Below are 25,429 nucleotides of genomic sequence, written 5' to 3'. Positions count from 1 at the left end.
TATTTTTTAAAATCAATTCTTTCAGTCAATACTACAAACCTACATCTTTGTAATTTTCTTTTGTAATTTTCTTTAATTTAGTTTTTGAAAAGTTTTCCCAACAAATACAGTTCATCATTACTCCATCAAGGGATGACAAGAAAAAAATCACCCCATCAATTGAAGAAGCTGTTGTTCATTCATTCTAGTTTCTGTTTTTGAATTGATTTCTTTCTTTGACATAAATGTAGACTTGATTAAGGGTAACTGTTGTATATTTTTTGTGCTTTTTACTGCTTCACTAATATGTTTCTATTGTAAGTAACTTATGTCCTTCTTTGTTTAGTTCATTCTGGTAACCTGTCTGACTTCGGTCTGTAGAAATGTGTGTTGTGCAGCCATCCCTTAAAGAGGAACGACGCACTTTTTTTTTTTTGCACTGTACATCATCACATAGATTCTCGCGTTAATACAGGTGATTTCCCAACAACAAATACATTGTGTGCAATACAATGCATTATGCAAATGTGATGTGGAAACTTGAAGCCCCTTGTGCACGAACACTGAGAAAGGACTTTTCAGTGAAGTAGGAGACATCTTGTGTTCAGCAGTTAAACTTCTGAGATGAAATATATTTACATATTTATAGATTCTGGATTTTTAATGAGAGAGAAGAAGTAGATGTCATTTTTGGATTTTAACTTGGTAATTTGAACTTTTTTGTGGAAAAACCATATTAGACACTCATTATTGTTCCAAGTAATGTTTTTGTATGTCTTAATACATCTATGTAAAAATAGAAATACCACAATGTAAAGATACTCCATTACGAGTAAAAGGCCTGCATTTAAAATCCTACTTAAATAAAGGTACAGAAGTACCTTACTTAAAAGTACTTAAAGTATTAAAAGTAAAAGTACTTGTTTTGCTGAAAATTGGCCTGTGACTATATTAAATATGTTTGATAAAGTAAGTTACAAATACTGATGAATCAGTGCATAAGCAGCATTTTATAGTAATTATTTCAGGACCTTATAAGAGTCACAAGATAAATCCAGGACTGTGAGAGGATAATTTGTGTAAGAAAGAAGAAAAAACTAATATCTTCAACATTCATTTGGATTAATTTCCCAGAACTTTTCTCAGTACAATATTTCCCTCTGAACTGCAGTGGAGTAGTACTATAAAGTAGAAGAACATTTAAATACTCAAGTAAAGTACAAGTACCTCAAAATTGTACCAAAGTACAGTACTTGAGTAAATGTACTTAGTTACTTTTCACCGCTGTAACTGTGCTGTATTCAGTGCTTAACAAGATATTTATGGTATGGCTACAGCTATGTACTGGCACTTCCCAAAGATGCACACATTGGGAGAGCCTCTCATAGCAGAGCCCATAGTCTAGCTACAACCATAGACTGTGAGAAATATGGATGTAACCTCCGAGACGTCACCCACTGGTTTCTGAAGAACAGTTTTGTGTGGTTTTTGTGCCTCTTGTCTGCAACAGCACTGCTCGACTTCCTGTCTTACTAGTAGGTCTGACAGTAGCTGCTCATGGCTGGGTAGTGACTACCAGCACAGTGCGAACGCATGCTGCTATCTATGCTACACTGTTTGGTAGTCAGACAGCGTCCCCACATCCCTCAGGTCATCACACACTATGTAGCCACAATGCCACACAACTCCCATTCTTCTGTTGTAATTTTAAAAATGCTGGGAGGGAGGGTTCTAGCAAAACTTAATTAAATGTGTGTGTGTTGTTTGTATGCATTACAATTACACCCATCATCAGGTTGGTGACTGTCATAGTGTCACTAGGATAATCACCTTCTTACTTTACAATCGGTTGCCATGCTAACTAAACTAGTGTGCACAAGCCACTGCAACTGCACTCTATCTCCAACAACTGTTGAGTGGAATGACAAGTTGGCAACAGCTGATGTTTTGTAGAAACCGCTTCAACTGTACACCCTTCCCTGCTCTCTTGGTGCTGTCCTCCATGTTTGTAGTTCTTTGTTGTTGTTTGTTGTCGCAATAGACCCTTTTCACGGCAGACAGGTAATAAATAACATTAATGATGGCTCCATTCCATTAGTCATCCCAGTAAGTCATGTCAGTGAGTGAACATGCACAACACCAGAGCGCTGCAATTGGCTCACCTAAATGGAATGCAGCCATCGTTTATGTCATTAACACCACCCGTGCTTTTCCTGTTTTGACAAGTCATGGCAATGGTTTATCCACGGTATGTCGATATAAGCTCTGATTCTGTGGTGAGCTGCCTGTCTTGAGGTAAAACTGAGAGTAAAAAAAAAGCTCACCATCTTCAGTTTCATCACTCCCAAAGTGCCTCCTGTAGCAGAGCATGATCTCCAGGTTGTAGCATTTATAAAGTGCTGTTAGGACTCCCAGCAGCAGCAATATGACCCCCAGACCACCAGCCAACTCCAAGCGATACATATCTACAGTCAGGGAAAAACAGCAAGGGGAGGAGAAAAAGAATTGATGAGGTTTATATGGCATATTGATGGTGAGGTAAAAACACAATATTGACATATTTTCACACGTCAGTTTGTAACACTGCAGTTGAAGCTCAAACAAACTACAATTTGACTTCAGGAAACAGTAACAAGAAACCTTAAAAGACCTTTAAATTGTTACGTTTTCTCAATTGATGAGTAAAACTGAAACTCCCTCACAGACACAAACGCACTTCTGCACACACAGAGCTGATGTTAGCTGATACTGGCTTTTCATTTGATGTGGTTTTTTTTATTTTGATGAAGTACAGGTGCATTTAGACACTTTGTTAACAGTCTGCCTAACACACCTGCCAATAAAGCACACTGAACTAAACATAACCGCATGAATGAGGCTTTAACACACACACAGACAGACACAGACACACATACATACACACACATTTACCCTAACCCTAACCCTAACCCATAACCTAACCCTAATCTAACCCTAACCCTAACCCTAACCATTGACCCAAAAATCAGCATTTTACCCATTGGGGACGTGGCCGTCCCAAGTGAGTTAAGGCACACACACACAAACACACACATGGAACCAGATGTGTTAAAATAACTTCAAAACCACAGAAACTAGCTGGCTGTCAAGAGCTAACTAATTAGGAGCTAATTATTAATGTTTATTTGCTGATAGAGAAATTCTCTTTGGATTTCCCCTTCAGCAAGGAGGTGAGAGGTCAGAGGCTGAATGAATATAACAGTTACACATTTAATTAAAGCTCCATCAGGCAGCATTTTCAATATCAACACTGAATGAAAAGACTTCTTTTAAGGTGAAGGGGCTGCTAGTAGTGCCAATTCAGCTAGAGAATAAAAGTCCACTGTGGCGCTCCGTGCAGTCTCAGCACCTCGTTCATTGCTTCGGTTCATCAATATAGTTGAGTTGAAGTCAAAGTCGAACATTTAGCAAAGCCGAAGAGAGCCAGATATTTTTGTTCTGTAGTTGGCAGACCAGTTGAGCTTGGATTTATATTCAGTAGCTGGCAAAGACTCGTGGGACGTCTGGATACATGAGTGAAGCTAAGTGCTTTGCTGACATGTTAGCCATTAGAATTAATAGTGTATTTAGAACAGGAAAGCTTATAAGCTTGTTGCTATGAATTTGTTTATCTGTTTTTCTGCACCCATGTCTCTTCTCTATCCAATGTACAGTATATTAATCAATTAATTATTAATTTAGTTAATTTAGCTTTTAACCCTCGGTAGAAGACAAGATTATCTGCTTAGAAGGAAGATTCACCAGTGAAAGTTATGTATGCATGTTGCTAATCTAGTTTTGGACTACTCTTTATTGGAGGTGGTGGAATGAAACCAACCTACATTTGCCAAATCAGTCAGTTACACCTCATCCTTTAAACTTTTTCCCTTTTAAAAGTGAAGCATACTGTTTGAGAACACTTTCAACTGTGCATAAATATCACCTTTGTGTGGTTTGGCCAAGCATGTTTTGAGTGCCTTCTTTGCTGTTTCATGCAGTGTGTTTTCCTTCCTTCAACCGCAGGAAGTAACAGTGAGCCCAGTCTGGTTACACACAAAAATATACTTGAACAAGACACACAAAAGTGAGATTTTGTGTGTTTTGTGAAATGTTTTCAAACTGTGTGTAGGCAAATTATCCCAACTCTCAAATGTTATAGTTTGCATTCATGTTGGCTTGTGTGGTCCATGTTCAGACTGTGAAAGCCTATGTTTAGATTAACAATGGTTTTGATACAAGACTTACTGAAACTACAGTGTAAATGGTGCTCGATGAATAACAGCGGAATGGACAGAAACAGATGAACCACTTATGCAATTCTGTCTTTTACAGATCTGCAGATTATGAGTTGCCAGACAACAGAAAGTCAGCTTCCCTAAGTGAGAGAGACAAATTACTTCACTCCAGCATGTTACCCACATACAGGGTACACACACATGATCTGAGAGGTTTGAATTGTGTGCGTGTGTGCGTGTGGATGAATGATAGTGCTATCAGTGTGTTTTCCTTCCTTAAACTGCAGGAAGTTACAGTGAGCCCAATCTGGTTACGCTCGAAATCATACTTGGACAAGACACACAAAAGTGAGATTTTGTGTGTTTTGTGAAGTGTTTTCAAACTGTATGTAGGCAAATGATCCCAACTCTCAAATGTTATAGTTTGCATTCATGTTGGCTTGTGTGGTCCATGTTCAGACCGTGAGAGCCTATGTTTAGATTAACGATGGTTTTGATACAAGACTTACTGAAACTACAGTGTAAATGGTGCTCGATGAATAACAGCGGAATGGACAGAAACTGAGGAACCACTTATGCAATTCTGTGTTTTACAGATCTGCAGATTATGAGTTGACAAACAGCAGAGAGTCAGTTTACCTGAGTGAGAGAGACAAATGACTTCACTCCAGCATGTTACCCACATACAGGATACACACGCATGATCTGAGAGGTTTGAATTGTGTGCGTGTGTGCGTGTGTGTGTGGATGAATGATAGTGCTATCATAGGCAATATGAGTGTGTGGGAGATTAATGGAACATGGCTGGTGAATGACAGCAAGGGAAATATGATCTATTACTCTCTCACTCTCTCCCTCTCTCTCTCTCTCTCTCTCTCACACACACACACACGTAGTTGTAGCACATAAACCTACGGCATGTGATGGATTTAAAAAATATATATACATGTTGTCAGATTAGTATACAGTAGAAATGGAATACAACAAATTCATAACTGGAAAACAACCACTCACAGTATTAACATTTTACTAGTGTAAATGCCTGAGTCTGCTGCCGGTGTAACACTGCAGTCTTTGCATTGCCTAATATTAAAAGTATAGAAACCAGTAATGTCACAACATGTTTTATCATTCCTTTTACTCAAGGTTTGTTTTATAGCTTATAGTTTATTATTTTGTATGTGACCCTGATGTCAGATCACCGGTGCTTCATCTATAAAAACTATAAAACTATGAAACTCAACTATAAAACAGCAGTCAGCAGGTTTCTTTTAACACCAAAGAAGTACAATGCCACCTATTGGTGTGGTCTACTGTCAGATGTGATGATCTAAGAGGAGGAGACCTGATCCTATTATTGTTCCTCTCCAGTTAGACATAAAGAGTCAGGGCTGTCAGGCAGTTTATAGTATGAAGATTTTAAGAACTGTTACAAAGGTTAAATAGAAAAGATACAAAATTATGAAACAAAATGTCATAGCAACACTGGATGAATTACTGTGATCAAAATCTGAAAAATGTTGCTGGTATGAGGCTTGAAGTACCTTGTTTGATAAGTACAGTGGGGTCAGGTAGTTTTTTTTTATTGTCGTGTCATTTTTAAGCATGAGGACTGATGCGTAATTACAGCCTTCAGTCTGCTCCAATAGTGTCTGTGTGTCACAGAGTTAACACTCCCCCCTCTGTTGTTTAACTGAATTGAAACTATGAGCTCACGTTTGTGAACTGAATCAACCAGCGGTTGATGGAGATTTTTTTTTAAAGAAGATATTCTTATTATTTTTAACAACCCACATGGTTCTTTGATTCAAAGGCAAAGGATAACTGGAAACAGAAAATAGATGGTTGGATAGTTCTTTGAGTTACAACCCAGCATGACGGTACTCCAGTTAGTACAAAAGCTTCAACTAACATTAAAAACTCCACCAAAATGTGAATTGAAAAGACATCTGTAGTTTTCTAGCTGCTGTCTAAATTATTCAGTAATATCAGTAATATTTAAAGCACTTTTCAACATGAATTTTCACCAAATACCTGCAGGCCACTGAGAATACCTTTTTATCGGATTGTAGAATAAAACTATGTGACAAAAAACAAAATATAAAATTTGAGGCATTCTTAAAGATATAGTTGATTTGGTTAAATATTGGGAGTGTTTTTCTATGAAATGATCACCCACACTGAACCCATCCTTTTATTTATCACTACAGTATAAAATCTGTCTGAAGTTACCACATTTCACCAGTAGACGTCTCTCCAGCTCTACTCTGTGATCCCACACTGCCTCCACTTAAATACACAGATTCACTATATGGCAGGATGAGGTGGGACAGCAGCAGAGCGGGGGATAGAGTGGGAGAGAGAGGGTGAGGGCGGGGGAGGGAGGGAGGGAGAGACGGAATGGCGGTCCAAAGAGGGAAGAAAAATAGCGAAATTTAACTAATTGCCAAATATTTGCTCTACAGTGAAGTGAACTCAGACTGCTTCCATTAGTAATGAGACACATTTAGAACGCTCCGCTTCCCCCCCCCCCCCCCTCCCCCCGCCCCACCTCCATCCATCCCTCTCTCCTTCCCTTGTGTTCCCCTCTTCCTCTCTCTGTTCCCCCCCATCACTCTATCACCACTCCCCCCTTTCATCTGTCTTTCTCAGATATTTTCCATTAGTAATGAGTCACTTGCTTCTGTCTCCCAATATCAGTGCAGAGGAAAATGTGTGCAGAATTTTGACATTGAATTTTAAGTATGCTTTTTAGTATAAAAAGAGTAGTCAGTGATGATGATGGTGGTGGTGGTGGTGTGTGCCTCTGATGGAAGGCATATGATAAAAGATCTTTCAGTTGGAATTTTTACATAACCACTCTCTCTGTAATGCTCTTTGTCTCTCTTCACACAACACAATGTGACACTGACGCCATCTTGCTGAATTCCACCGCCTTTACTATGTTTCTCTCTATCTTTTCCATTTTATTGCACCAGCAGTTATTAAAAGTGCATTGAGCATGTGCTGCCATTTTTCCATTTGTAGCCACCATGATATGCTGATATTCATTAAGTTGTAGTTTCTCTAAAGGCCACTAGACGCTAGGAAACAAACAAACAAACCACTACTACTGTTTAAGTAAATGGAAATCAGTTTCTTGTCTCCAGTATCTAGTCAATCTAGATTCTATTCTGATCATGATCTTCTTTTAAACCAATAATGACGGGAAGTCCTTAAAGGGCTCGGGAAAAAATGGAAATATGGACATCTATTCCATGACAACTGAGCAAACTCCATCTGATGGTGAAGATCATTTGATAAGATTGAAAGCTTTTAAATAGACTATCTGGCGACAGTTTTCACAATGGTCAAATATTTTCCATAAGAAGTTAAAGTCAAGATTGTTTATTATACTTTTTTTGAAAGTGAGTGTTGTTAGTGGTAATGCAACATGAGGTAGTGTAGATATTGTCGCTCAAAGGCCCCATTTACATTCCAGAGGGGGGTGGTAATGCACCTGTTTAGCTAGCTAGCTGACAACTATGAGCGAGACAAAAGTTTGATCGTCTTCACCCATACTCTGTCACCCAAACAGATCAGTGGCTTCTATTTGATTTTAGGCTATGTACTGAAATCCCGGAGCCGCTATTTCATCGTAATTTCAGCGGATCTTCAGCTGCCATTATCACAGGGGACTGACACTGTCCACTGTTTGCACTGAGTGCTAACTGACTCGGTTACACTTGGGAGGAGTAAAGATTACATCCTGAAGAAACGGATGCATTTACACCTTTTCAGCATCTGACTAGAATGCGTCTAAAAGCACCTCCTGAACTGGATTGAACAGGGATTACAATCTGTGTGTAATGCTTCTCGGATGCATTTACACTTAGCTTTTTTGATATATAGCTATCTGATCTGCCCATGACACACGAAGTGAGTGTAAAAGGGAACATTTGGGGCCTAAATCCAAATTTTTGCTCAGGTTAATCTTAAAAAGGCGGCAGCTAACAATAGCTCAAAAACTCAAAGCGTCAGAAACCTTTGAGTGACGTCAGAGAAACCATGTTCGCGTCTTTGTTTAGTCCCCGTCTGTCCTTCAGTTTGTCATTCTCTCTCAATCCCTCTTCTCCCCCTTGTCAGCTCTTTCAGTCTGTCTCACAGCCCTCCATTTTTCTTTCTAGTAAGACTCTTGTCATGGTGGCTGATGGCAGCTCTTTCTGCTCTGTCAGTTACAATAAGTGAACGTGTACTGTAGGTGTGTGTGTCTGTGTGAGTGCATGCATGCAACACAGATGCATCAATCCATTACCTTGGGTCATTGCAGGGTGAGAGCACACCCTAATTCAATCACACACACTCAGTGCATGAAATCAAGCTTTGATAACTTGTGCTAACTTAGTATAACTTGTGCTTTGTTTAAGGCTGTCATGTTGTATTCAGGCACCCTAATGTGACCCTATTAGCTTTAGGCCCGGAGGCTAGTTAGCCTGGTTAGTGAACTTATAAAAAAGTCGCCTATACACAAGAGGTGGAAATTACAAATCACTCTGCTGATTGGAAGTGTTTTGTTCAGTTCAGTTGAAAGGTGGTCACTGATTAAGCAGTTGGTTCCCTTTTTTATGCTTAAGTGATCGCATTAGAACGCAGTAAGGCAACTGCTTCTGACAGTCTCTTAAACTTTAAGTTTAGTGTGTTGCTAGTTTGAACTCTTTTGGTCAGTTCAGTGTAACACTGGGCTCATCAAAGATCAAAGCAAGTTTATATGCTTAAAAGCTCAGGTGGCTCCTACAGCAGAAACACCACATCATGGTTGACAATGGTGACTGAACACCAGAGAGGGGAGCTCCAATGTTAAAAGTATATTCAGTTCAGCTTGAGGATTTGATGTTCCCCAGCACATCAATGGTCCTTTTATGCTCCTTTCAAACACTTATGAGAATGGGCTACTAGCCAAAAACTAAGAAAGAATACTAAATAAGAAAGAACCTTGAGCTATAACACATTAGTTTTCATGCAAGCAATGTCATGTACAGTATTTTGGAGGTTCATAAATTTTAGATATTAGCCAAGCATAAGTCATACACAAGGAATTATTTTAGAATTACTTCAGGTGAGTAACTGCGTATTCATCTGGTGTGCAGCGATCTTTAGCCGGAGACCGTCTCCAATTCAAGCTGTTATCTCTTGCTCATTTCCCTTAAATCTATACTGATCACAGAGAAGGACGTGCAGATAAAGAGAAGCAGATGAGTCAAAGACTATTTTAATCTTTGGGACAATTAAAGTGTGGATTGTGCATCCTGTATATAAAACTGAGTAATGCTAGAACCAGTAAGAGATACAGGAATTGAGAAAGGGAGAAATATATGGGAGGGAAAGAGGAAAGCAAGCAAACGACAGGGATGAGAGAAAGACATGAGTGTGTTTAAGGATGCTGGTCGAAGCAGCCCATTTCATTTAGAATCAAGGACAAACGGTTATGAGATGCACATAAACACACTGATACACACAAATCATACAGAACATGGACTGTGCTCCATTTCCATAATCCAAAAGAAGCCCAACACACAGAGCAGCTACACACAGAAAACACTCAGCTAACAGCAATGCTTTCAGTGTGTACTGATACCTGCTTCAAGTTCCAACTGCTGCACTGTATTGTATGTGTGTGTGTGTGTGTGTGTGTGTGTGTGTGTTTGTGTCTTTATATGTGTGTACGGTGAAGTGCAAATACAGGAGCATGCTTTTTTAACAATCCCATCATACTTAATGCCTCCCATGAGGGGAGTATATGAGTTTGTGTGTATATGCATCAGCTCTGATCACACACTCACATATACGCACACACATATAACGAACAATATGCTGTAACCCATGGCAGTGTGTCTTATTGTTTCAATGGAAAGCTTTGTGCACAAACACACACACACACCTCATTTCCTTTATTCATCCAGGTAATTACAGTGTTAAGTAATCAAGACCCCACAATTCCCATCCCGACCCTCACTGGAGGAGTTTGTCTGTGTGATCCCATGTGTGTGTGCTTGTGTCTGTGTGTGAGAGTCCCTAGGGTGCTAGTTAAGTATAGTAAGATAGATTTGACACCCAAGGCATTCAGCAGGAGTCAGATGGGGAGAGAGTAAGACCTGTTTTTAGTCTTCCACCCCCTCCCCCTCCCGCTGTCTCTTCTTTTCTCCTTTTCTCTTCCCTTCTCTCCCAATTCTCCCACACACCCCTCACCTTCCTCCATATCTCTTAATCTGCATCTATTATTTCTCCCTTGTTCTCCATTTTATTGCCTCTTTCTGTCTCCTACCATTCCTGGGCCTGTTTATCTCTGTCCACATTCCCCAATTCTCCCAGTCCCTGGTCCTCTGCGTTACATACATATATTTCATGAGGTGGGCATTCATGCGGCCCTCTTTTCCACTGAGATTCAAGGCAACAGACAATTAATCTCCTCCGCTGGTGCTGCTTCACTATTCTCTGTTTCTCTTTGTCTCTCCAGGTTTCTGTCTTTTTCTCTGGGTCGTGGCCTCTGACTCAAACAGGCCTGTTCCCTCTGCTCATCAGATGGAAAGCAAGATACTGCAGGACTGCTGCAAATGTTTTACAAAGGGAGCTGTGCCCTTATGCATTTTTCAGCGGAATATTTTTTTTATTTTGTCTCCATCTGTGGTGCTCAGCACTCATTGCTGTGATGTTTTCTTCACAGCTCTCTCTGGATATCACCTGTCAGTAAAAAAAAGACTATCCACCGCTGTCTATAGTGACATCTTTTTCTTTAAAGAAGGGCCGCTATTTTCTTTGGTTCAGCTGTTCAGCAGCTGACTGCCTAAATGTTTGAAATTGAGCTTCAGATAAGTTCTTATATCTCACACATTTCTTAATGACAGCACACAGTTGAAGTCTTAATTATCTTCAAAGTTGTTTACATCCACAAATATTTACTGAGCTATAAAAGTAGCTCCAGCTCCTGAGCTGGCGGGGTATTCCTTGTTAACAGAATCATAAAGAAAGATGGAATATATCCCAGGTGGAGCAGATATGGTTTTATATTTAGCAAGCCAGAGTAAAAAATAAAGCATTGCTTTTGGGAGAATACACTGTGCAGGCTTTGAATCCAGAAACTGACTACTTGTTTATGACTGCCTGTCTGCGTGCCAGTAAAATATCTGTATATCAAGCTGTGAATCACTTTAGCTAAAATTTAATTCCCTTAATGGAACAGTTTGACATTTTGGGAAAACACACTTATTTCCTTTCTTGCCTATAGTTAGATAATATGATCAATACCACTGTCATGTCCGCACGCTAATCACGGAGCTGGAGTCAGGAGGGGTTAGCTTAGATTAGCATAAAGACAGGAACACCTCTAAAGCTCACTAACTAAAATGTATCTCGTTTGTTTAATGCATACTAAAATGTATATGTAAAAATGAGCTGTGTGCTAACTATCTCTTGGCAGCTGGGCACAATGACTTGTCATTTTTTTGTGTACAGATTAAGCAAACAAGATACAATGTGCTTATTAGTGATCTTTAGAGGTTTTGGTAGGCAGATTATTTACTGTTTACTATTTGTTTAAGAATTAATTTCTCAAGTAAATCATTAAGCTTTATGGCTCATCTTTGACAGGCAACATTTTTCGGATTTAGGAGGCTACTGGTTCTTTCACTCCCCAGCTGTGGATGACTTACTTGCTGGCTGTAAGAATTAGGCATATAACTCATTAACATCACTATAATGGTTTGGCTCTCAATTCTTTGGTTCTTGAGATTGGCAAATAATGTTTTCATTCCAGGGTTAACATGGCTTTAAAAGGTACCACATAAGCTACATACAGTAGATAATAATAACTGCCAACCTTACTGAAGTAACTTTGATCTTCCCAATATAATTTGCTTATATAATTTGTACTTGCACATTAATTTCCTTGATGTGCAAGTTCATCTTTCGCAACAGAAAGTAGCTCTGGGGTGCCACAGGGCTCAGTTCTGGGCCCCTATTTATTACTTCCTGTCCGTCCTTGTAAAGCATATTTTTGTAAGCGGCTCATATAATTATATGTTTGGGCAATGATGCTGTTCTCAAATAGTACAGACAAAATAACACATTTGAACCAAATGCTGCTGGTTGCTTTAATGAGCAATTTATCTTCAAGCTGTTTGTGATTATTTGTCATTTTATGTGTCACACACTCACATTTACTGTTTGAAGAAAAGTGACAATAATGAGATGTTAAAATGATGGTTGGCTGTGTCTACATTTGATGCACTTCTTTGATTTTTCCAATTAATGGAACAAGCAAGGGGGGAATTGGGAGTGAGGGAGGGAAAGAGAAAGAGAGAGAAATCTACCTTTCTTCTGCAGTATAGCACTCCCGCTGCGCTTCCCGATGTGGTTCTCCACATAACAGGTGTAGTTAGCCAGGTCGGTCTCCTCCACAGCATCAAAGGTTAAGGATAGCTGTACCTCCTTCTCCCCCAAATGCTCCCTTAAAATCCTGGACAAAGAGACACAGATAATTGTCACAGATAGCAGGGCATCTTAAATTTACTCCTTTAACAACCATTTAAGGCAGAAGAGGAAAAACATAAACATGTACAGTATGAGACATTAGAGGCAGCTGGGATTTTCTGTCTTACAGATTACCCTTTAAAAAACCCAAAGGGGGGAAATGGGAAGCGACAAGACAATGAGGAAGAGTGATGGGAACAGGGAGAGAAATAAATATGTGTAAATCTTAGAGACAGGGGGAGCTCCATGTCTTCCAAACTACTCCTCTAAAAGCTGTGCAAGAAGGAAGAGGATAACAGAAGAGAAGGAACAACAGAAAGGAGAGGACATACGAAGGAGAGGAAAAGAGGATAGAGAGGAGAACAGACAGGGTAAGAGAAAAAGAGAAAAGGAGGGAATGTGAGGCATACAGAGATGAGGAATCAAGTGTAGATGAAAAAGCAGGACAGAGGGAGCAAGGAGGCATGTGTACAAAACATTGGCGACAGCTGGAAAAAGCATCTCTCCTTATGGTGAGGTCATACTACTGTAAAAGCCTGCAAGAAGGAGGAGGACAGGAGGCAGAGGAGGAAGAGACTGAACTGATGTTTGGGTCACGAAGTGCCACTTTAAGCCTGGTTTAAGGTCAGATTCAGCTATAACCACTGAAATCTGAGATCAGAGTGACTGTGCTGAGACAGCACATTCAGTGCATGCAGCACATACGGTCCGGCAGCATCAGACAGAAATTTCTCTCATCCCTCTTTATGTGGTTGTAAACCGAAAACCTAAATAATTGAATCGATTTTAGTGTAGTTACTGTTGCTACGCCTGTCAAGCCTTCTGTTCTAGCACTACATGTATGCACTATACAATGATAATGGTGGCAGATATACCACTTGTAATTTGTGGTAATTTAGGAAACAATGCATCCTTCAATTCAGTCACAAGTAAACAAAGGCAGGTTTCTCATTTTTAGGCAGTAAACTTGATTTCACAGGCTGAAATGAAACTGGAAGGTTTTCTTAGCTGCCTTTTAATGTTTCTGGCTGACTCGAATGAAAATGAGCATGCATGTAGAAAACATGGATCAGTTATTGGACAAACAACAAATTGGCTAGATTTATGCTTTAGAAATTATTTGAGAATCAGTCCAAACTGGTTAGTTTAACAAAGTCATCTTGGGTAAACTTCCCCAAATCCAAAAACGAGCAGAACAAAACCACTAACATTACCCTAAACTACATGTTACTGACATGGCGGTCAGTAACATTAGCATCCAGGACTGGTGTCACACAGACCTCCACACAGTGAATGTGTCAGTCCTTAATGGGACCTTTTCTAACATAACCACTGTAGGTACCTAGTTAGCCAGACATGCTCATGTAAGCAGTTTACATCAAAGCAGACAAACACTATTCAATTCAACCCTCACACATTTGCTCTTTTTTGGAAAGGCAATAAGAAAAAACGCAACCCCTCAAACTCTTTAGATACTGAGTGTCACTCTTACTAGCACCCCATGCACTCCACTTTCACATGTTGAAAAACCCAAACTTGACAGGCCTGCCATCCCTAGTTACAGTTGCTCAGCAATGACTGAACAATTGCTGTATTGGGGGGTTTAGCAAATGCTCAATTACAATGTGAATGTCACAGTTGACTATTTCATTTACCCCATACCCACCGCTTTTAACAGAATATCTCCAGTTGTTCATAGGGGAAGATTCATAAAGGGAGATTCTTTTAAAAGCTAATGTCTTTGTGAAGAGTCACATCCTAATGCTCGAGTAATCGCAGCTTGAACCGCAGAGCAAATTTTCTTACACTGGGACAGAACCAGAGAAAATGAGTGAGAGAACGTGTGACCTAGGACATATCTGGACAGGCTTGTGCTACATGGCAGTGGTTGAAATATAGGAAACATGTCATAGACGGGGTATAAAACCAATCCCAAGCAAAAATTGCAGTTAACACACCACATGCCAAATATGAGAATTGAATTTACTGTATATGTTTCAACAGGTATTGTTGCATAAGCTCTTGTAAAGAATGGCTTTCAAATAAGCCTGTTCCACAAAGACCATGTAACTTTAAGCATGGAAAACTTATCTAATAAAACCTAGCACAAGGATTACATTTTCAATTTGCATGATGAAGTGGCTGAATTAAAAGTGAATGAAAACCCTGAGCAGTTTAAATTGCCTTGCTCACACAAATCCATTTTTTTTTTCAATATCATGGTAAAGCAGCCCGTAGAGAAACCTGCTCAGTGAATGTGCATGGTGAAGTCAGAGCAATAGCCCCTGGAAGTCTGAATATATTTGGTCAAAGAAACTTACAATTTATTTAAAAAAAATAACATAAAGTAGTGAAGAAAGCATAAAATGATAAAAAGCTAAACTGAAACAAAAGAAGGGAGGTAGAAGTACTCCTGGTCTCCATTAGCTGAGTTCAGTGTGGCTGAGGTCAGCTGTGTTATGGTGTGGTTTGGTGTGAATCCCCAGTGATTGGCCCGACCAAAACCAGCAGACAGCAGGATTCTGGAAATAATGAGCACATCCTGGGCAGATTCAACTTAAGTGTCAGAAACCACACAGACCAAAGAGTTCAATAGTTGTTTTCCTCTTTACAGAATGTTCTGATTTGACTCAGCTCTGGCTTACAGTAGTCAACACTTCCCTGGCTCTAAAGACAGGAATTGAACCAGACCAGAGGTGGCTCAGTCCAACCATGGCAAGAGGAGGCATTTCCTACAGTATCTGTCACTTAAGGCTTTTAGCAATGGTGATCCCTATGGGAACTTAACCCCAAACCTCTCAATATTAATGCTTTTCTCTATTGTATCAGCAGAAAAGCAGAAAACAACATGGTAATTTGAATGAATTCAACAGGATTATTATGATGATTGTTAATATTACAGAAAGTTAAAAATGTTGACAATTTCTAAAGAAATGTATCAAATGCCAGAGATCACTATACTGTATGTGTGTTTCCTGCCCTTTATGGCTCTGGTCTTTGTGTCAGTGTGTGTTTTTGTGTGTGTGTTTGTGTGTGAATCACTCCAATGTCTACCAGGACAGAGCATTAGAGGTCCCCGTCAAAAGCAGTGACTTGCTAAAATCCTCAATTAAAAACATATCACTTCCTCCCTTCCTTTTTCTCACCTTCCTACAAATAAACTCTCTCCATAGACCCCCCTCCACCTCCACCCCTTTTAGACCTCTTTCTTACTCCTCTTACCTCCCTCCATCTTTCACCTGCATTTTTAACTTGACATCTGCAGGAGACCATTCACTTCCTGTTTCCAACCACAAGTTGGGTAATTCAAAACATAACATTGTGGTGTTTATTGTTGTCACACTGACAAAGGCTGCATAACTTTAAGGAAGTATAAACCACATATTAAGTGATCATTTTAACCCAAACCATGATCTTTCCCTGATCCTAAACATGTGGTTTTTGTGCCCAAACCTAACCAGACCGAAACCACAGCGTTGTCACTTCATGATTATTTTTTAACAGTGATTTGTAACAGTTTTGGAAAGCGGCATATTACAGTCCTATGGGTCGTTTCGGAGTGCATCATTATGGCCATAGGTGGCGTAAATGTAACTGTAGGCTGATTTTTGCCAGCTGAAATTTTAGACCTATACTGTTGTTTAATTATGAGGATGTGTTGGATATTAAACAGATGCTTTCCAACTCAGGGTCACACCTAACTAACTAATGTGATTAAAGAACACAACTAAAAAGGGAGTCTATTTTGAGATGTTACATTATAAAATAAAAGTCACACTTGTTAATTATTTTAAATATGGCTTTGGATCGGTTTAGATTCTTGCCAATGACCGCCTCCTCCTCCTCTGCTCCGACTCTGGTAATCCTAATATCCTCATTGCCCCTAAATCCACTGCTGCTTTTGACACTGCTCCCTTCTTCTCTCCTGCCAGGAAAACTGACTTCAGCATCACAGACGGGACAACAGTTCATCAGCATTAACAACTGCACCTGTGCCACTTTTCCTCTGCCCCGATGTGTCCCTCAGGGTTCAGTGCTTGGTCCTCTTCTGTTCTGTGACAAAACTGCCTTTTTCCTTTTGAAAAACATCCTGCTCTGTTCATCCATGCCTTCATCACATCCAGATTTGACGACTGCAATCATATTTTTTACGGTATATCCTACAAAGCCTCCAATAAACTTCAAAGTATCCAGGAGTCGGGTGCTCCCATGCTCACTCACTCCTGCTCATGTATCACTCCTGCCCTAAAATACCTCGACTGGCTCCCTGTCCCACAACAGATTTAATTCATTCACCCTCTCATCACACAGACAGCGCTCCCTAACCAGACCTCCTCCTACCTCACAACCTTCTTCACAGCCTCCTTTCCTCTGATGCCAACCTCCTGTCCTGAGCACCTGACCTACAGAGATAGGGCCTTCCCTATAACACCCCTTCCCTCTGGAGATACCTTCCCAAACACACTTCTGCCCCGATCGTGCTATGTTTAAAAAATCTCTTAAAGCTCACCTTTTAAAGTCTCAGTGAAACGGAAATTAGAGCGTCTTTAGCTTCAGTTATGAAACAGAATATGTGGGCAGGGTTTAGTTATGAGAGGGATTTAAATCAAGTCCTACAGATGCAATCGTACTGCCCAAAAGGAGGCCTATAAATAAGAAATATATATAATTAATGTGAATTTGACCATACAGTACCAGTCAAAAGTTTGGACACACCATTCCCATCCTCTGTGAGAGTGTGTCCAAACATTTGACTGGTACTGTCTGTATTCATGCAAAAAGTATCTTTTCTCTTCTGTTTAAACAGCCCTTTGATGTAACATTTAAGCAGGTACAACCCTAGAGAAAACTAACACTGATAATATTTCAAAAAGAGGAGACATTAGCGACTAATAATCTTCATTGATATTGACTTAACTTCTGGTTTTAAAAAATCATTAAAACAGTGAGGCTGTGACAGCAGTTGGATCAGACAGCTGACGTGAATTTCAAGCAGGTGAGGAAGCCTCTCCACACTGTTAGACATATGGGCCAGAGCTGCTTTTAAGTGAAAATATGAAGGAAGCAGTGGCCCAAGTGGAAATATTGTAATTACGAATTCATTGCACATGAACGAACCATGAACCATGAGAGCTGAGTTGCAGAAATATTGAGTAATTGGACAGCACTGCAGTTGTGCTAGCAACTAACAGTAAAAGTGCTGACACTACTCATACTCTACTTACACATACTCATTTTGACCAAAGACACTTGCATTTATGACAAGTTGCATTTACATCTTCCAAAGACAGATGTAGTGTTTCAAGAGGAGAGACCTCAGAGGTTAAGTGTGGAGAAACTTTACGTCTGTCACATATAATCACAGGTGGTTGCTCTCTCTAGGTACTGTAGTAATAATGAGGTGAGAGTGTCAACAGTTCTCTCACATACTTCAAGGGAACAAGCCTGGCTAATAACATATAGTCACATTATCATGGAGGCCGTGAGATAGTATTGGACACTATGCAAACAGACAAGGACACACAGTCCACTTGCCAGTGCTGTAGCAGTAAGGATGGTGGCAGCTGAACGTGGACAGATTAATGTGCACCACAGCAGGAGTCTGTCTCCGCTAGTGTGATTGTTGAATTTAGAACAGCAGTGTGATTGGATCAGAGGTGGCCAGAGGACTGGACTGAAAGATGGAGAACTCATCAGGCAAAGGTTAATTTATTACCGGGGGACATGATTAATTTCAAGTTTAAGTACTCACACTAATGCAAACTACTGCTCTCTTTATCTACAACAGTGTTTTCCCGGGAGTGAACATTTTCTGAGGCCACTAAGGGGCTTAGCAGTTTCAGACACCATCCTTAAAGTAAAGAACCCGGGTCAGTGAGCAGCCCTCCTGCTTAAGCGTCCTTGAGCAAGACACTCAAGCCCTCTCAGCATCAGAGCTACTGTTGTGTAGCTGACCCTGACCTCTCACCTTCCTGTGGAGGGAGGAGAGGAGAAGCAAAAGATTTTCCCTTCAGGGTGGAATAAACATTCTCATTATTATTGGTGGAGTGAGTTGATGACATAAAATGTGACAGAGAGAACATTTTGTCCAGAGTTTAATTTAAAGATGTTTAACAATATTAAGGGCTGGGACTATTTGCTGGTTGGGGGGAAGCAGTTAGTGCTGAGGGTAAAAATCACAAGACAACAGCATGCAGCTGTATCTTTTAATGCTGTAATGCTATTATTTATACTTTTTGTTTGTTTGGACAGGATTCTGTTTCAGGAATGAATGGAGGAATTTTTGTTCAAAAGTGAGTCAGACAATAACATGGAAAGAGAAAAGTGAAAAAGCAGAATGTAGATGGGGCATCCATTGACTCCAAATTCTGTCCAGACTCCAAACTGCAGCTGTGAATTTGAAAACTAAACTGGGCTTTTCACTTTAATACCATGAAGTCACTCATAACAAGTAGTCACTTTAAAAGTAATGATGAAATTACGACATGAAGTTAAACAAACTTTTGATTTAGTAATACTTTGTGATTTAATCTTTAAATATACTATTTGTTGTTTTCAGGGATGACATTTACAAAGCCCAGGAGGTGAAGCATTAGATTTTTTAAATCTTTCCCTTGAATTAATCTCTCTTACCCTCATATGAACAACTTCTGAACTCCAATGCGGTTGCTAAGAAAGGTGTAAAAGTGCAGTAAAACTTATATACACAGGAAGCACTCCTTCATGTGGTTGAGTCTCTGCTGTCTTAGCTCTGATAAAGATAAACTATGGTTTATTACAATTTAGGTAGAATTGCTAAGAATAGGTCCAAAGGGGCAACAACGACCGATCAGAAAAAACAAATCCACAGGTTAGTCACATTTATTTGGAGGACAAAAAGAAGGCCGACTGTGAAATCACAACCCAAACTGTTGTGCAACCTCTTGATAAGTACAATGTTATAATACAATAATTAAATAAAACCCAGGTTGTAATAAACCATAGTTCTTTAAGGTGTAATGCTAGCATATGTTGCTTTCTGATTTAGCAGCTGTAGTGGTTGAGACAGTGCATGAACGCACAGTGCATTTTGTTCAGTGATTCTGCATTGTGCTCATGTGCTCTAATCTTATATACATACATATATATCTACATAGATCTTTACCACCCCACACAGAATCACTAGTACACTCATTACAGAACCGACTGCCACCAAATGTGTTGCATGTTCTTTATGGTTGTTTTGTCCAGGAAAGCCTTGCTGTGCATCCTGTGATACATCTGCTGATAAGATATCATCTAAGATTTTAAACATATCCAAAATTTATAAAGTCCTGCAAAGCATCTTTGTAGGCAGAGTAAAAACAGTCTGACAACAGCAGAATTATACGAGCGTGTGTGCGAGCGCATTTGTGTTTGATAGTGTGAGATTGTGAGTGTTCTGATGGTTTCCATGGTGATATGGCAGGTTGTTCTAATGATATTTGATGCCCCGCAGACAATCAGGCTTTTCCCAATAGAGCCCCGTGTAATTGGTCCCAATAGGGGAGAAAATGAATTCAATTTAACTTTATTATTAGTATTCATAATTTTTTAGGAAAGTTGAGAGGAAATCTGTCAGGGAACCCTCAATGAGTCATAAATCATAAGAGGGCAAATTAGATACTGACAGTGTGAGGAGTGCAGCTGGAGTCTTCTCAGAAATTAATTAACAATAGAATCCTGTAAACTTCAAAAGGTTTCATTACAGTGTGTTACAGAAGTGGTGCATCTCAGAAAATGCAATGAGACAATAATAACACTCTGATACAATGGGTGTAAAATTACTATAAATGTATGGGTATTTGAGATCCACAGTCAACTTTGTTATATTTTCAATTACCTGCAATTATTATTTTTTGCATGTACTTACCTGACTTCACTTTCTTTAATGTGTCCTGCAAGTTCTTCAACAAACTTCTCTCCTTTCATCCAGTAGATGATTGGTCTTCTGTTTTCTCCGCTGTAGCCAAAAAACGCCTTGCAGTCCAGACTGAGTGGCATACCTGTAACACACAACACAACACTCTTACAATACAGACAAAACTATACAGACTATACAGACAGAAAAAGCAGCTGAAACATGACTGCAGTCCAGCTGAGGGGAAAACACTCAAAGACAACAACATGGTTTTACTGAAACTGGCACACTATGAAACACTGTGTTATTCCACTTTAAGCAAAAGAAGAGGGACAAAAAGCATTATGGTGAAACTAATATCTCATTTCTGCTTAGAGGCTTGAAGGTGATGGCAGGAAGTCTATGTTTCCACTGTAGGTGTGCAGCAGGGTGCCTGCTTGGAGACCATTGAATTGGAAAACTGAAGTGATTAAATGGTTCAACAGACAATCCTCCTGGTGGCAGATATACCAGTTTAAAGAGGGGAGATGAAAGGGTTTGAGAGCTCATGACTGAAAAAATTGCCCTGTGTCCAAAACTGCTATTTATCATGTAAGAGTCATCTAATTAAATTGGTGTGCAACTGTAACAGTCAGATCACCCCCCAAAGTGACAAATGAAATACCATTCACCCTCATTGGATTGGGATAGCAATAGAAATCTCAGCAACAATCTCTGCAAATAAAACCAAAACTTTATGGCTATGGTGATAATTTACATATCTGCTAATGTGGCGATGTCATATAAAATGGGTGGCTTTAGGGGTGATTCAAGTTTGAATGGGTTTTTACCATGTTTCAACTCTGCTGACACCTCAGACAGTGAGGTCAACACAGGTGTGTTTCATCAGCTGTCAAAGCAAAAGACCAGTGACATCACTGATCGGGGTGTGGCCAGAAGTAGGCTACAACATGACAAATGTTTCAATACCAAGGCACATGTTTGATGTGTCGCGGTTGTGTGGAAGCATATTTATTTTAGGTATTGTGAACAGAGGCGAAGACACGTTTGCGCAAGCTGAAAATGTTTCAACTTGAGCAAACAATTGGTGCTTATCCCAAGGCTTTATGCATCTACTTGATCAACTTAGACAAGAGGAAAAAACACAGAAACTGAAATAAAATTCAGAGCTCTGAAATCAGTCAAAGGCTGAGCAACTACGCAAACACACACACTCTCACACATAAAGTATGTACATACATCGCTAGTTAACTACAGCCAACATCTGTACAGCCCGTACATTAGCTTTCTGGAACAAATAAGCACTGAACGGTCCAGTGGTCACCTTAAGTACCTTAAGGCACAAATTCACTGCATACACATTCAATAGTGCTGCTGTAGAGAGAGTCAAAAATACTAGTCACACACAAATAAACTTGAACATACACATGGGTGTGCATAGTGTCTCCACACTCCTTCTCACACACACTTTTGTAAGACCTTGAAACCACCACTCTGTGATTACAGCTATCAATGGTGATGATGGAGTATTAATGAGCATTTTTAATGAGCACTACCTCGTTAGGCAGTCAATTAGCAGATAATTATGATAGGCCTCAGTATTATCATAATGATAGCTCTATCAGCACAGTCAAGAACCAACATTGAATGCTAACGTTGTGTGTGTGTGTGTGTGTGTGTGTGTGTGTGTGTGTGTCTATGTCTGTATGTTTGCTGTCAGACAAACACTTGACTGAATGTTAACGTTACATTTGAGGTATTTATAGTAGCAGGGTGTAGGAAATACAGGTTGTTCTGTAAAAGTTTTGTGCTTTTGGATAAACCTACCAAATGTTTAGAACAACAAAGGTAAAAACTTTCACAAACTGACTATAGGGTGAATAAATATTGTGTTTAATCAATTGGTCATGGCAAAATGAAAGCGTTTTCATATGAAAATGTCAGATGATTGCTTTATGTTTGCATCAGTCATCCTGATTGATGGAAAAAAAGGGAGAAGAGAGAGAAGACTATGAACTGTCTGTCTCTCAAAATGAGCCGAGTGATGAAGTGTTGTGTGTGTGTGTGTGTGTTGGTGTGCTCTCGTGGTGTGTTTGCATGACTTTGTGCTGAGACATGCAGCATCCTGTAAAACACACACATAAACACACACCGCAGGAACTGGTTAAAAATAAAAACCTGGATGAGAGTGAAATTAGTTTAGCTTGATTGTGTGTGTATCCCTGTGTGTGTGTGTGTGTGTGTGTGTATGTGGATGAAGGTGTGTGTATGTGTGCTCTGCAGTAATTGATTAGCACCCTGAGGGCCTGTTTGTGTTCTCAGCATGTTGTGGTGTTTAAAATCATCAACTTTATTTGCACTTGTGTGGCATGAGAGTGTGTGCAGGTTGTGCATGGTGTGGGTGTGGGTGTGTTTGTGTATGTGTGTGTGTGTGTGTGTGTGTGTGTGTAGTAGCAATCAGAACTATGAGCCCTAAAATCCAGTCTGCATTTAATACAGCCGAGTCGAGTCATCATTGGTTTTTGTGGCTAAAGCAGCAGGGTGTGTATAAGAACTTGAATGAAAGGTTGGTGTTGTGTTGTCATTAGAATCACAGAGAGACTTTGTAAAAAAAAAAAAAAAAAAAAGATTGATGGGAACTTTATCAAGTTGGTGCGTCGTCAGTTCACACTGCTGCTCACTGTGATCACACCTAGACGTTAATTCCTTTGGTGTGAAGTCATACTAGAAGAACTCTCTCTGCCCAGTCACAAGTGACTTTGTAAACAAAAGTCACATGACTTACGATTCAAAACCTTTGTAACTTCAGTTCAGCCCGACACACTTGTCCATGCTCTTTAAAGTAGCTTCTCTGGTGTTCCTAACACGTAGATGCACATAAAGAAGCCGCTGAACGTGAGCATCAGCACAGACTATGGTTTGCCCTTGGTTCATTTTTTAATGCTGCTATCCGAGCATGAGGAACTTCTGGTTATCAGACATCAACATCTGTTTCTTTCTGCCTGTAAAAAGCCTTGTGTTTTGAGGTCATTTTCTGTCACTGGCAGACTACTTTCTCACTGCAGAAAATCTCACTGAATTTTTCTATGTTTGATTTTTACTCACCAGACAAAATTAATCAAATGAAAAGGAAACAATTCTTCATATTTCAAATAAAGCACTTCAATCAAGACTGGCATGAATGTGTTTCTATTTCGAGTAGTGCATCTATTGTGACGTTTCTAGTGTTGAAATCCAATTCATTTTGTTAAAACACTGCTGATTTAGATAAATCTTCCTCAAAACCACATGTACATAAACATACATCTATATTTTAATATTAACAGAAGATTCAATTTCATGTATGGTGTGAAAAGGGTTGCTCAGAGTGATGAACCCACAGAGAATTATCAGATTTTGCAGTCTAAGCAGTAGTGATATAGTTAAAGTGACTGCAGTGTTCATACTGGTTGGGGGGCAAGAAGTGAGTTTGAGGGAAGTTTGAGGCCAGAGAAGTGTTACAGGGGAGACCAGAGAGAGGCGGAGTTTATCAATCTCACAGGCTCATAGAAAAAACTGTTCCTGAGCCTGGTGGTTCTGGTCTTGATGCTGTGTAGTCTCCTTACTGATAGGAGGTGGACAAAGAGTCCATGTGCAGGGTGGGTGGAGTCCTTCATAATACAGGAAGCCTTTTTCTTGCACCTGCTGGTCTAAATGTCACTGATGGCGGCCAGACTGTTTCTGATGAACTTCTATGAAGTCTTTACCATCCACTGCAGTCTACTGGCAGCAGATCAGTTGCCACACAGTGATGCAGGATCTGAGGATGCTCACCTCCACACATCTTTAGAAGGAAGCGAGGAGCAGAGTGCCAAGTCCAGCCCTCTCCAGCCTGCTCAGAAGTAGAGGTGTTGGTGGGCCTTCTTCACTGTACTGGCTGTATTGATGCTCCAGGTGAGATGTGTTGTCTGAGATGTGCACCCCCAGGAAGTTAAAACTGGTGACCATCTCTACAGATGCTCCTCCAATGAGGCAGTATGTACAGAAGGGGGCTCAGGACACATCCCTGGGGGGCACCAGTGTTGAGAATGAAGAGGGAGGATGTGACATTGTGAATTCTGTTAGAGACCAGCACCCAGTTACACAGAGATGAACTGAGTCCAAGAAGTGACAGTTTGTTTATCAGGGTATGTTGTGTGATGGTATTGAATGCAGAACTGAAGTCCAGGAAGAACAACCTGGCATAAGAGTCCTTGCTCTCCAGGTGAGTGAAGGCCAGGTGAACCACATCTGCGATGGAGGGATTCTGTATGTATGTGTGCGTATTGGTGGGGGTAAAGTGTGACAGGGATATCTTCTTCATATGTGACATGACCAGCCCTCAAAACACTTCATGACTATAAGGTTAAGTGCTACTGGACAATAGTCATTCAGGCATAACACTGTGGAGCTCTTTGGTATGGTGGCAGTCTTCAGAAATGTTGGGACAATGGCCTGGGAAAGTGATGCACGCAGCTCTTTTCAGCATAAAACCTCTGATAAACCCACTGTATGCTACCTGCCCAGCACCAAATGGCAGATGGACAAAGTTAGTGACTAGTTTGTGAACATAGTGGAGCAAATAGCAGCTAATGAGCTAAATATTTCTCTGTTTTGTTTAAAAACCCAGAAACTTAAACTAGGACATCCATGTATCAGCACATTTTCTTCCAAGTGTATAAAACAAAAACCATGTGTGTAAAATCAACTTGCAACTCAAATGGTAAAGACAGTTGGCAGTTGACATGTAAAGAACAAAAAAACAAGCCCCTATCCAACCATGTAAGTACCTGAG

The 25,429-nt window shown here is 40.0% G+C and overlaps 1 protein-coding gene across 2 annotated transcripts in view; it reads right to left on the bottom strand.

Moving 5' to 3' along the window:
- The window catches only part of il1rapl2 (interleukin 1 receptor accessory protein-like 2), a 160,320-nt gene that overhangs the window by 13,613 nt on the left and 121,278 nt on the right, over positions 1-25,429 (bottom strand). For both annotated transcript variants that reach the window (XM_044364054.1, XM_044364055.1), the window contains exons 6-8: positions 20,629-20,761; positions 12,578-12,723; positions 2,304-2,444 (exon numbers count right to left, since the gene is read on the bottom strand). In XM_044364054.1, the coding sequence (XP_044219989.1) occupies positions 2,304-2,444; positions 12,578-12,723; positions 20,629-20,761 (420 nt within the window). The remainder of the gene's footprint in view (positions 1-2,303; positions 2,445-12,577; positions 12,724-20,628; positions 20,762-25,429) is intronic.

This window comes from Thunnus albacares, chromosome 10 (genome assembly GCF_914725855.1).
Source record: "Thunnus albacares chromosome 10, fThuAlb1.1, whole genome shotgun sequence".
Classification (NCBI taxonomy): domain Eukaryota; kingdom Metazoa; phylum Chordata; class Actinopteri; order Scombriformes; family Scombridae; genus Thunnus; species Thunnus albacares.
Note: the sequence above shows the minus strand (reverse complement) of the source record. Positions and strands in the feature narration are given on the sequence as shown.